Source organism: Strix uralensis, chromosome 15 (genome assembly GCF_047716275.1).
Source record: "Strix uralensis isolate ZFMK-TIS-50842 chromosome 15, bStrUra1, whole genome shotgun sequence".
Lineage (NCBI taxonomy): Eukaryota > Metazoa > Chordata > Aves > Strigiformes > Strigidae > Strix > Strix uralensis.
Window position 1 is genome coordinate 16225095 of NC_133986.1, and position 13040 is coordinate 16238134.

Genomic DNA, 13040 nt, shown 5'->3' on the forward strand with positions numbered 1-13040 from the left:
TCCTCAAAAAAGCTGTCTGATTTCTATCTTACTCAGTTTATGCTGGGAGGGTCTCACTCTCTCCCAAACTTTCTTGTAAGCACCATATAAACAAACTCTGTTATAGCTATTGAAGGCTAATGAGTTCTACTGATGTCTGGAAGAGAAATGGTGAGAAAAGATAAGAGGAGGACAATCCAAGAAAATGGGCAGTGGGGGCTGGTGGGAAGAATAACCTTTAAAGATTATTTATGAAAATTAAGAGGAAGTGAAATTCAATATGAATACTAGAACCTCAGCATTAACAGTGACAACTTTCCATAATAAGCATCTCCAGGGCTAACGCATCCTTTGCCTTCAGATTTTGACTTCAGACCCCAATCCAGCAAAGTACTTAAGCCCGAGTAGTATTATTGAACTCAACCTATGTCAATGGGATTGGCTTATATACTTAAATTTAAGCATGTACTTGAGTGCTTTGCTGGATCAGAGCCTTACTTGTTCTAGTCTATGGTTACCTTATAAGTGGGAAGTATCTATCAAGCACAATTACCTTTCAGCTGCGTAAGGGATATCCATTGCTAGTCATGCAGCGGGTTTTGTGATACTGGATGAAGCAGCTATCTGCAGTACATCAGACGTCACATTTTTTCCATGTAGAGAAACAGTGTGAGTTGAACACCAGCCATTCAGACCTAAGTATCCAAGAGCTGCCAGTCTGCAACGTACTTGTTCAAAATTAATTCCTTGAGACTTCCCACCAGTGGTTGTTACACTAATAGTTTAGCACCTTCATTGGACATTACCATACACATTCAGCACCACAGTCCAGAGAACATTTTTTTCTTACCTGTAATCCATGATCCTCCTAAAGCTGAATATGCTTCACATTTCAAACTAGAGAATAGACATCTTACTGATTGCTTTTTCTATGTCTGTCTCCACTTCTTCTTTCATCTTAGGTGCTTTCAGTGATAATCAAAGTTAGCCCAAGTTACCTGTTGTAAATATAGATAGACCCTGAGCCCCTCCAAAGTCTGTACTATAATCTGTTTCCTGCAATAACACAGCAAATGCAGATCTAGCGATAGAGGAAGAAGTATTCCAGCAGAGGCCCCCAGTATTCCAGCAGAGGCAAACTTCCTGCTGCCTTCCTTAGGAAGGAAAGCAAGCATCCTAGTCAATCTCTATGAAAATAGTTTGCATGACTTGTGAGCAGCCCACCTGGAGCCTCCTCAGATTTCAAGTCTGCAAGAAGGAAATTTTGGAATCTCCTCCAGAAATTTCTGAAAGCCAGGAAAAAAAAAACAGAAAACCCCCGAGAACAAGAACAATGGCAAAAGGCAGGAAAAAAATGGAGGACAAACTCAGTATCAGGATCAAACACTTATTAGCTTATTGTGAATTGATAATAAGGGGTTTTAGACTCATCTGATTTATAATCCTAAGGGTCAGCTCCTTACAGGTGAGACTCTGGCTTTTCTACATGAGACCCAGTCTTTAGATGGTGTAAAGGTGACACTTTGTTCATGTCAGCACAGAACCAGGGGGACATTTCTTTGGTGAAGGGTGGCTAAGAATTCCACAGCAGCTACCCTGAGTCTGACTCTGCTTCAGTAAAGTCAACATACAGTTAAAGTGTACAGAAAACATGTTATCAGCTATTGCGTACCAAGCTCCTTACAACCAGATATACATCCTTTGACATGAAACCATGTCCTTCAGTCCTGTTTTTAAGGTAAGAGTGTTTATAACATTTATATTCAGAGGTTGTATCACATATTTGTGAAGTGCTGAGATTATCTGTACATGTGCTACTCAAATTGAATTGATTAAAAAAATCTTACTGGTGTGTGTACACTTATACACATATATTCTTTATGTATATAAATTTGTTTATGAATTGAGCATTTTTAAAAAATCATAACTTCTTTGAAACATACTTAAGAATTTTAAAAGATGCCATAGTCATTTGATTAAATAATGGCTAAACTATGAGTTTTTAAAGTAGTAGAATGGCAGTAATAAATAGATCAAAGACTTCCCTACGCTAATATCCATATGAGTAATAAACAAGGGTATTTCCTATCCTGTAATGCATGTCACGGTTCTGATCCATAAGGTTTCACATTTTTTGCCTGCGCACAGGCACGCACAGGCTCACAGAGTAGATGCAAAAGTCACAAGTCTCTAATGGAATTCATGCCCCAGTTCAGCAACTGAGTGCATGCTGAAGACAACGCTGTGACTAACATGGCCAAGAAATTCCTGAGAGAATAAGAATGATTGTTAACAGTTCTGAGAAACTCTTCCTCTGGGTTATTATCCCATAGAGAGAGATAGTGGGTTTTAGCAGTCTTAACCAAACAAACAGCTCTGAGAAACTAGATGTATTCCCTCTGAGATTACAGCAAATGAAAAACAAAAACTATTCTATGTTAAAAAGGGTTTGAAGCGTTCGTGATACTGTCAGTGAAGTACTTGGACTTCTTCCTGCTTTGTGCATCAGGTCACAGTTTCCATACTCCCAAAGGAAACTCAGCATTGGCTGAAAAAAAGAGAAAGTCTCATTTACCCTTACTGTCATCTTTTCGCAGCTGGCTTGATTGAACAGGGGTGAGGCATGGGCACATGTAGTGACTACTACAGCCAGCAGAAAACAATGCAGTAGCAACTCAAATGGGCACTCCTGTTTAAATGATTTACATCTGGGACACTCTGCTCACACATACCAAAGTAACTGAAAGGGAAGTTGCTTGAAAACTGTATTTTCTTGTAGCTTTCTCTAAGTCCTTGAGCTATCTGGCAAATGAAAGATGTGATCCAGTCCCAGGGCACTGAAAGCCAGAAATAAAGTAAAAAGCTACCCGACTAGTGGCTTAAGATCATTTTAAGATTTCAGAAGTGTCAGCCTCCTTTTCTCTAACACTCCTTACATTGCCTAAAGCGACTTTGCCATCCTAACACAGGTTAAACACACAAAGTAACACTTCCTTATATACATGAAGTAATGAGCAGTAACTATTTCCTCAACAGCCTCTCATGCATTTTAAGCTATATCCAAGCAAATCAAGTTAACAGGTTAGACGGGGAGAGGAAAGATAGCTTTGTGACTAAAAAGCAAGGCTACAACTAAACTGTTGGTACTCCCACAGATTTCCCAGCTCAGTCTTCTGTGCTCCTTTTGTCTCTGAAGAAATAACACCAGTAAAAATGTTTCTAATATCTAATCCTTAAGTTTTCCATGTTATGTTTCTTAGTGTGCTGAGACAACGATTAGCACAATCAAGCACTGGTTGCAGGCTAAAGTTCATTACTGGTGCATTACTGTGGCTCTCTATATGCTGGTACGTAGCATCAGAGCATCCCTTAAGAGAACATTTGATAGCATCACTCATCTATCTGCATTGTCATACAGTCCAGATGGTTGCAGTATGTAGGCAACTGAGAACCAGAGCAGCAGGAGGAGTACATCCTGCTGCAGTTTTCCCTCTGGTGCTAATCTTGATGCATTTAAGATTAGATGGTTGGTTAGGAAGCCTACAGCTCTGGGTAGATGCACCCAAAGACCTAGCAAACGAAATAAACCGAAGCAGCTGCACTCAGTAGCTTGCCAACTAACAAATGACCAGATTTGCCCATAAAAACTCAGTAAAAGATTCCTGCAGCTCAGCCAAGTGACAGTTCCCTACTGTGCAGAGTGAATTTTCTTTTGAATTCCACAAGGGTGGCATTCTGTTGCAAATGGGTCTGTTATTAAAGATCAACTCAGAAATCTGTGTACTTTAGCAGATTAACTATTACTATGGTGTACAAACCCAGAGATAAAGAAGAAACAAGACTTCTTCCATTTGGCAAATGCAATTTTATTTCTGGATTAGTTTTAAGAGTTAAAATTTAAAACATTCTAACATGTGTACCCTGCCAGACATATTAATTGGCATACTGGAACAATACTGCAAATGAAGAAAGTCAATGTAATTAATCATCTCCATATAAGTACAGAGTTCTCAGGAACATAATTGTTATTTTTCTGTATTACAGAGAGGAGGGTTTCCAAACCTTGGAAAGGCAAGACTTCAGTGGGAATTTGATATGCCAAAGAACTATAAACTGGCTCTCATTAGTCCAGATAAGACACATCTAAACACAATATAAAAATCAGAATACAAACTGGCACATACAAGGAAGAAAGGAAGACAATGACATTTCTAAGGAGATATCTTGATAATACAAAAAAAAAATTACTAAGTCTACAACTGTAATCATACTTATTTAAAGCCAGGTTAGTATAGATTTTATGGTCTTGAGGAATTTTCTTATCAGAAGACATATAGTCACCAAGAGTGAAATCTTAGACTTAGTGACTTCCTGCACAGTTTAGTCACACATATAGACTCACTGAGAACAAAGTACCTAACTGCAGACTGAATCACACCCAAATTTTCCATGCATGACTATATGAGAGAGTAATTTTTGCCATCAATACAAATACTTGGTAGCATAACTGTGACTATACATAATGATTTTATCTGGACTACTTGCTAGCTATTTACTTTGCTGGTAGAGAAGACTCTCTATACTGTATAAGCATCACCAAAATTATTCCTTATAATGCTAGCACTCCTAGTGTTACTGGTTCTTCCACTGGCAGGGTTTTTATACTCAAAACAACTCACAACTGAGCAATAGAAATGGACGTTAAGAGAGCTACAAGAATACGAGTGAGAACAGAAGTTACCTATATACATTCCCGCTTCCCCAGGGAAAATCACTATGTATGGAGTAAAAATATAATCCTTTTCACACCCAAACTGGCCTGTGAACGTGTAATCACAAGTGTTGCATGTGGGAACAGACATCTGTGTTCTATCTTCATTTGTCATTTTAGTGTCTATTTCCAGGAAAATGGGAAGATAATTTTCAAAATTTGGCCCCCCAAAATAGCAAAACATAGATTGAGTTCTCACAGACCAAACTATGCTCACTGGCAGTCCTTTTCAATGATCTTGCAAAAATGTCTTGCTGTATGTCTGTAGAATGATTTAAAATTACTCAAATTACCTGAAGAATCTGAAGTCTCTAGTTCAATTTACAGGTCTGATTATTGACATTTATTTCAAATAAAGATGTATTTCATGTGGTTATTGATTTTGTATTAATTTACAGAGCAGCAGGTTTCTGCAGGGGAAAGACTTCATTTCTTCAGTGTAGCCTTCTTTAAAAAAATGTCCTGCAGAAAAAAGAAAGAGATAGTGAAACAGATGCTGCTAGCTGTAGTGCAATTTTTAGTCTTTCTGATAAGCACAATTTTATATAACTGGATATCAGTTGAGTCATTTTGATTTGTGTTGTAAATAATAATTGAGAAGACCACAAATACCCACATGCACCAAGAAATGTTACCTTGGTTCTTCTAGAGATCTATGACAGTATTACTATTACAGTAATTACAGCATAGAGAAACCATACACAGTAAACTGAGTTTGTGACACGAGGATAAATTTGGGACAAACCCATTGTATAGTGACAAATTAACACAGGCAAACTTCAGTGAAAACCAAACAGTCATGAATACTTGTTTACAGGCACACTGTCATATAATACAAATGGAAACTTGTTCTTTGGACAAGCCTTAACAAGGAAGTAATTTGTAGTTACTTATACACTTATGAATTCGCAAAGCCACAGCAGTGGTCCACAGATAAGGAAAAACAATTAGATTAATCCTACTTGTTCAGACAGGGCCTATTTATTTTATAGTCTGGCAGATGATAAAACAATTCTGCAGAGGACCTCTAAGAGACATTATGAAGTCAAAACTAAATACTTATATTTTAGTAGGACAGGCATGGCAAAAGCCCAAAGAACACTCCAGCATGCCAGGAACAAAAGCAAGCATGGCATGCAATTCACAGGCAGGCACATGCTGAAAAAATAACGCAGCCTCACAATGGACAGTCATGTTAACCCAGGTCTGGCTATTCACCATGAGGGAACACTGCAGTGGCTACAGCTGCAGGAGATAGCCTTGTCTGTACACAGGTGCACTGCCTTCAAAAACCTTTCTGTGTGTGTTGGGACTGACTGTTGATGAGGGAATAGTAGGGCTAAATATACAGGATATGAAAACAAAAATAACAATGAGAGTTATTTCCTTGCTTATTAGTTTATGCACAGGTATTAAACACAATTTTACAGTTGGTGTTAGCCAGTAAAACTATACTGATTTACAGCAACTAATACTCTAGTATTCCACATAGAGCAAGAGTCCGAGTTAACAGTGACTATGAAACTTTCCTCTGCCATTTTACTTGGTAGTAAGGATATCTTCAAATCTTTTCCTTCAGTCAAGCTAGAAAATACTGGTCTTGCTTTTGAAACTGTTCGTCCAAAGTAAAGCAAGTTGTCTCAACATGATACCTCTATCACACTTTAAGACATGAATTCTTCTGTTTCACACCTATGCTGATTATCTTTAAAAAAAAGGAACTCTGTGAGTGTCACAAATTGACAAGACACCCAAAATCACTTAGCTCTTTTAAAAATTTTACACTTAGGTTGGCTTAGATGAGGATAATAACTGCAATCTTAATTAAACAACCCCACAAAACAGAATTAAATGTCTGGATGTGATGAAGAATGCTTATGGGCATTTGTTTTCCCAAATTACGATCCATGGGACCACAGTAAATGATCCAGACTGATATAAGTAATTTCTTAAAAACAAAAACCAAACCCAAATCCTCAAACTTTAAACTGAACGTTTGAGTGTGTAATCACAGACAACCACTCTGAGAATCACCATTTTGAAAAGTCTGGGAACCACTGCTGTAATGCATGATAGCTACTTAAAACTATCAAATTAGCAACAATGTGATGCAGAAGATTATGTAGTTCACAAGAAGGAAATACTTGAAATATGTCTGATAAAAAAAAAGAACTACTGTTACTAGCCTTTTAATCTCCGGAGAAGGAAAGCTTATGCACTTACATTTCATCATCGTATTCCTTTGGAGGTGATGCTGCAATGACTAAGTCAATCCAATCCTGAAAAAGAAATGCACAGGCAAACATGTGCTGCTAAATACTGCTTTTAGAGTCAGTTAGTGGACCACCATGGAGTATCAGATAGAGAATCAGGAAGGCAATCTGTTCATGGAAAAACACAGGGAACAGCAGAAAGATCTCTATCAAAGATTTCTATAGGAAGACCATTTCAAGATTGAACTGCTTGATCTGTATCCTGAAATTAAAAAAAAAAAATCTACTGGTCTTGCAACAAGCTTTTAAAAACAATTGTTCTAAGAATCATCCCGTATTTGGTAATTTTAGCAATTAATACAGTTCTTGCTGAGAAAATCTCACTGTAGCTGAAGTGCTGTGTTAATTGTACATTAAGAAATCAAAGATCAGATAAGCTATTATGATAAAATTCCAATCAGCTTGCAAGTCATTCTCAGTATCAAAGAGAGATTCTACAGATAAAATGTACTACAAACACTCAGAATGTAATGTGTTTAAATGCCAATCTTGACATGTGGCTAAATGCCATCAACTTTCACAGTAAATTACATGCATGATTTTCAGAGATGTTGTATGTCAATATCTTCTGCAGATTTCAGCTCACTTTGGTAGTACATGGCATACCTGTTACTTTTGATGTTTTCAACCTTACTTGTGTTGATGTGCTAATGTCATGAAAGAAAAGTATAACTTATGAGCGTTATAGGTAGTAGAATGAAGAAGTATTCCAGGATACTTACCCCACCCATGTTCCAAGCTTTTGCTAGAGTTGCCTGTGCTTCTGACAGCCTGCTGTCAAGTAATATCTTGCCATTTACAGCTAATATTTCATCCCCTTTCACTATGCCTCCTGGTGAAAAGACCAATATGGTATATACACGTAAGCAAAAAAAAAAAATTCTCTGAGTCTTTTCTGTCCCATATTTATGAAGTACTGAATATAATGAAAAGTGCCCTCACTAGATGTGAAGGCTTACACTAAAAATTGACATAGACAAGAAAGTTTCCTACAGGCAAAAACAAAAGGAATTTTTAGGCATTGAAAAGCCACACTAATCTCTTATTGATCACGACCAGTAAGAAACTAGCTCAGTAAGATTTTCTGTAGTAGCAGTTTGCCTGTCTGGGTAATCAATCTATACAGCTTACAAATTGAGGTTGACTGTAGGCTGTTACTACTATGAAAATGGCAGCATTACTTAAAGACCTGAAGGTGGCATTTGTCGAGGGTTTGCAGGACTGTCATTCCTTTGCAAGAGCATGTGTAATGTTTAGTCTTTAGAACTGATTTTGACTTGCTAATCTGGAATGAAGCACAATCGGCTAACTAGGACTGAAGAGGGGAAAACACAGATGGTAAGAGGACAGAGCCTTAGCTATAAGAGACCCTCACAACAGTGAAGAGTCAAAAAGAAACAGTACTTGAGAGATCAAGTGGTTGAGATGTTTTCACAGCAAGAGTCACTTGTACTTAGGTTGGGACAAGGTTTGCAAAGACAGTATAAGGAGATATTGTCCTGAGCATCTACCTGGTCATCACCAGAATTCTCAAAGAAAGGATGTGAGATACTGGCCACCAGGAGCAAAGCCTGGATGTGTTGGCATGCATGTTCTTGTGCCTTCCAGAGAGCTAAGCTGTTAGCCAGAAGGCACCGGACTGTAGTGGGATTTGGGGAGTAAAGCCAGGTGTTTTCCAAAACAAATTACTATTGGAAGAAGCATTAAGAACAAAACTAAGCAGTGTAGTATAGCCATGCTCAGGTAATTGCTTTGCACATGGAAATACTAACAAATGTCATTACTTGGAAATTATGAAATAATGGAAACCATATTCTGCTTTCCTTAATTAACAGATTACACCAGAGACCAGGTGTTCATTTTGGTTTGGGTTTTTTTTTTTTTTTTTAATATCATACTGGAAAAAGGGGAGTCCTTATTAAAACAACAGGTCTACATTTTCAGGCCACATTATTGAAAATTCTGTAATGATAAAAATACAGCAACAGTGACCATTTCTCCTAAACATTATTTATAATATATACACAAATATTATTTTAAGCAGGATCCTTTAAACCATAAGCCTCTCTCTGAGCTGTCATTAGAGCTGACACAGAACTTGGCTGCCTTGGACAATCTAAGTGTGCCTCTCAGTACTCGGCAGAGCTATGAAGTCAGACAACAACTCTCAGTCAGCGTAAGGAGCCACTTTGCAGCAGCATTCAGATTCCCCATTGTTACTCACCATGTTTGTCTGCAGCACCACCCTCATAGATGGCAGACACGACTATCTTTCCAATTGGAGAATCAATTCCTCCCTCGACTGCAAGATCTAATGATCCTTCCTATTAAAAAAGAGTTGTAGTACAGAAAAGGCTGTTAATTTTTGCCATCAACAGAAGCTTAATTTTTCCTTCTTCCCAGTAAATGGGACTGTGCATGAAATGCTTACATTAACCCTTTAAATATCAATCCATCAAATCATATAGTATTTACCTTTTTAATTCGTAATAGCCGTACATCTTTTCCCATAATCTGGTCTGGGGTAAACTATGAAAAAAATATATTGATTAGTCATTTCCACCTTGGAAACACAAAATAATTAAGCTGATCTATGTAGTTTATCAGAGAAAAGGGACCTTTCCCTCCTCCAAAATAGTGTTAGAAGAAGATCAGAACACCAGATCATCTTCTCCTGTAAGAAATCTCCTTTTCAACATGATTAGAAAAAATAAAGCCCCAGCAAACCAACAAGCTAGAATCTTACTCCCTTCCCAGCCCTCAAAATAAAGGATGTGGTTTTTTTCAATATATTTCATATTAAACAGTGAGACATATTTGAATTCTCTCCTTACCATTGAATATGGATCAAAATCTTCCACATATTTCTGGAAGCCCTGAGAATAAAACAGTACTTAATTGTAAAAACATCAGCCTCATGGGACACACTTAACACACAAACTCCATTTTATTTATCAGTGAGAGAACATGTAATTCTGTAAGCTATGAAAGACGACAGTAAATAGAGAAAAGCACAGAAAGGCAGCAAATAGTCCATCCTGACAGTCAGAAGACATTTCAAATCCTTATGACAGATCAGCGGTTTGAGCTGGTCATACTATGGAGCAGTTTTAAGGAATAGTTTACCACTCTGTCAGCTCTGCAGTTCCTCTCTACACCTGACAGAACAGAAACAAACCTGGAAAGCATCATCGGCAGGTATGTTCTGCCACACTCTTCTGAGCAATGTTTCTTGGGACTGTCACCATGTTGAGCACTATCTAACACAGGCTGAAGTGACAGGCTCCAAGCTGCCTGTCAGCAACATTACTGCATGGTGTCTGGGTTGTAGGACCCTCTTCTAGCCCCCTTCTCTCCTCCTTTCCATGGAGTTGGCTCCATACCACAAGCGAATGCAAGACAACAACCGATTTTGTTCTCATATGGTTCTGTGGATGACTTAAAAGTTTTGGCAGGGAGTGTCTGAAATGGGGAAGATAATATTGCAGTTAGGTAGAGCAAGATTTAAGGTTTGAGAGGACCCATACCTTCTTAAACTTTCAAAACCTAGCGTGTTACCCTTGTCAGACCAACACTGTGGGGAAAAAGCAGAAGTTCACTTTTCTGCAAAGATGAGAGTTCCTGAGTCAGCAATCAGAAATCAATGGTGTTTGGTGGTGGTTTCTTGAGGAAGATTACTAGTTACTGGGTGAGACTGTAGGGGCAATGCTGGAGATTTATAAAAACACTGCACTTATCCCACATTTTAAAGTAAGGACTCCAGGACTAAACAGAAATCTTTACTGAGTCACCTAAATGCTGTATGACTCTTGTGGCTTCCAGCTGCAACAACCCGGGGATATGGGAACAACACAGAGCCACACAACCCTTTGCTGACACAGCAAGCAAGCCAGTATCTGAAGCAGACCAGCAGTTCAGTGTGTGATCAAGCTGATATATTCATTATTGCCCTCTTTTCTACTGGATCCATCTGATCACAAAGACTATTCCACTCTCAGACACAGCTAAGCCTTTTTCCACTTGTAAATCATATGCACAGCTTAAGGTTCCTCTGGTATCTCTAAGGGTTGGCTGTTAAAGTTGCAGCAGAAAATACTCATGCCTCCTCCTGTTATCATCTTTATCAACTCCCTCAGTTGCCTCATTTTGACATGCCTATGACTGATCCTCTGGGGTCAGATCTCATCCTTACCACCACTGCCTCTGACAAAGTCACTGAGCACTAGTACACAGCTCTGCATTAGACCCTCAGATGTACAACAGCACTGTCCAGCTGTCCAACCACACTTGCACAGGCCATGCAACAGTGGTGCGGATGACTCTTGCATGGACTGGCAGTCATTACACACAGGCAGACTGAATCGTACAGCAGGAGCCCTGGCTTTCCTGCAGGCTGCCTCTCTCTTCACCTTTTCTCTGAGATCAGAAGACCAACTTAAGCAAATCATGTCCTCGTTCTGTGTTTCTTCAGAGAGAGAAGAAACGTTTGCAAGGATTAAAGCATGACTTTGTCTCCCCAGGCTCCAGAGACCTAAATCTTCAGGGCACAACTGCAGAATTTTTGCTTACTGCCACAAGTAGGGTTTTTGTTGTAAGGAAATATGCATTAAAAGAATCTTTTGGGAACAGGAAATGAGAGATCTTATTTAGCATTTAAATTTGTATGGGTTGCATTACATTTGTTAACTGCTAACTTTGAGGAACTAAATAAATGGGAATTTGATCACAGACTTCAGTGAGTGCAGAATTTCATCCTGAGGGAAAAATCCTAATCATTCATTCATTTACAAAGCGTATTAATATCATGAATAGTTTTACTAAAACTGTAAGAGAAGCATTTTTCAATGATAGCTACCTAAACAACTAATAGTTTTAATAGCTGAATTTGTACTGACCTTTGGAATCATGGCTGAAATAGACATCTATAGTCTTGGAGCAAGCAATTTACAGGAAAGAACTCCAATCTCAGCCAAGTCACTAATTCATTATGTAATCTAAAGGAAGTCATTGAACTCTCTTTGCCCCAGGTCACCCTCATGAAAAACAGATGGTGCCCTTGAAGAAAGTTTTCCTGGGAAAATAATTTTTAAACAGGAAAAAAACCAACCCTAAACCCTACAACAAAAAACCTGCAAGCAAAGAAGTGATATGATCTGGATCCAATAACGTACAAGTGCAGCTGTGATACAATGAAGATATCTGCTGAACTGTAATAAATCTCAGAAATGGGCATCACAAATTCAGAGAGTAGAGAGCACACTCCATATCCAAGAAGGGACTATTGAACTAAGCAACACGAAGTGGAAACCACAGTACTAAGCCTACCCTCCCACTACTCGGGACATCTCAGGCAAAAAAGTTAAGACCATTCTAATCCTTTCTTGACTTACACTAACATTCATTGGACTGAACATAAGTAGAATCTGGAACATCAAAAGGTTTGATTGCACTGAAACAATTATCTGTCTGGATTTCTAGATGAAAGATAAAGTTACTACTTAAAAAAAGAAAATAAAAACCCCAAACAAAACCAAAACAGAAGTACCTAAGCCAATGGTACTGCTCACTGAAGTTTCTAGCATCAATAGTCAATAGCAACTGAGATCTGACTGAAATAAACAAACAAAGAAGAATTGAAAGAGAAAACAGTGACCAGATATAACAAAATTTTCCAAAAGACACATTGGCTGAGATCACAACTGTTATATATACAGAACATACTAACATTCAACGGCAACTGAACAACCTCAAAGCTTGATTTATCTTGGTCAAATCCAGTTTTCCCTTCTAGATCTAGATTGAAACTGATCAAAATAATAATTTAAAAACCATAATTAATCTTAATTGTTTACCACTTAAAAGCTCACAACTACATGCCAACATTTTCATATAACATGGCAATGTATCTAACTTAGCTTGCACTAATAAAGGTGGTTTGCACAGGAACTGGCACATTTAACAGCAGCAGAGAAGTGAGGCACAAAGTACACTTCTTCAAGGGAACATCTATTGAACCA

General features: G+C 38.2%; 1 protein-coding gene across 3 annotated transcripts in view; it reads right to left on the reverse strand.

The window, feature by feature from the left end:
- Nucleotides 1–3821: 3821 nt before the first annotated feature.
- The window catches only part of USH1C (USH1 protein network component harmonin), a 47374-nt gene continuing 38155 nt past the window's right edge, over nucleotides 3822–13040 (reverse strand). The window contains exons 21-27 of one of the 3 annotated variants that reach the window (XM_074884803.1): nucleotides 9858–9899; nucleotides 9499–9552; nucleotides 9248–9347; nucleotides 7746–7855; nucleotides 6974–7029; nucleotides 5932–6089; nucleotides 3822–5212 (exon numbers count right to left, since the gene is read on the reverse strand). In XM_074884803.1, the coding sequence (XP_074740904.1) occupies nucleotides 5990–6089; nucleotides 6974–7029; nucleotides 7746–7855; nucleotides 9248–9347; nucleotides 9499–9552; nucleotides 9858–9899 (462 nt within the window). In that variant the 3' untranslated portion in view covers nucleotides 3822–5212; nucleotides 5932–5989. The remainder of the gene's footprint in view (nucleotides 5213–5931; nucleotides 6090–6973; nucleotides 7030–7745; nucleotides 7856–9247; nucleotides 9348–9498; nucleotides 9553–9857; nucleotides 9900–13040) is intronic. The other 2 variants (XM_074884801.1, XM_074884802.1) reach the window with 2 other exon arrangements.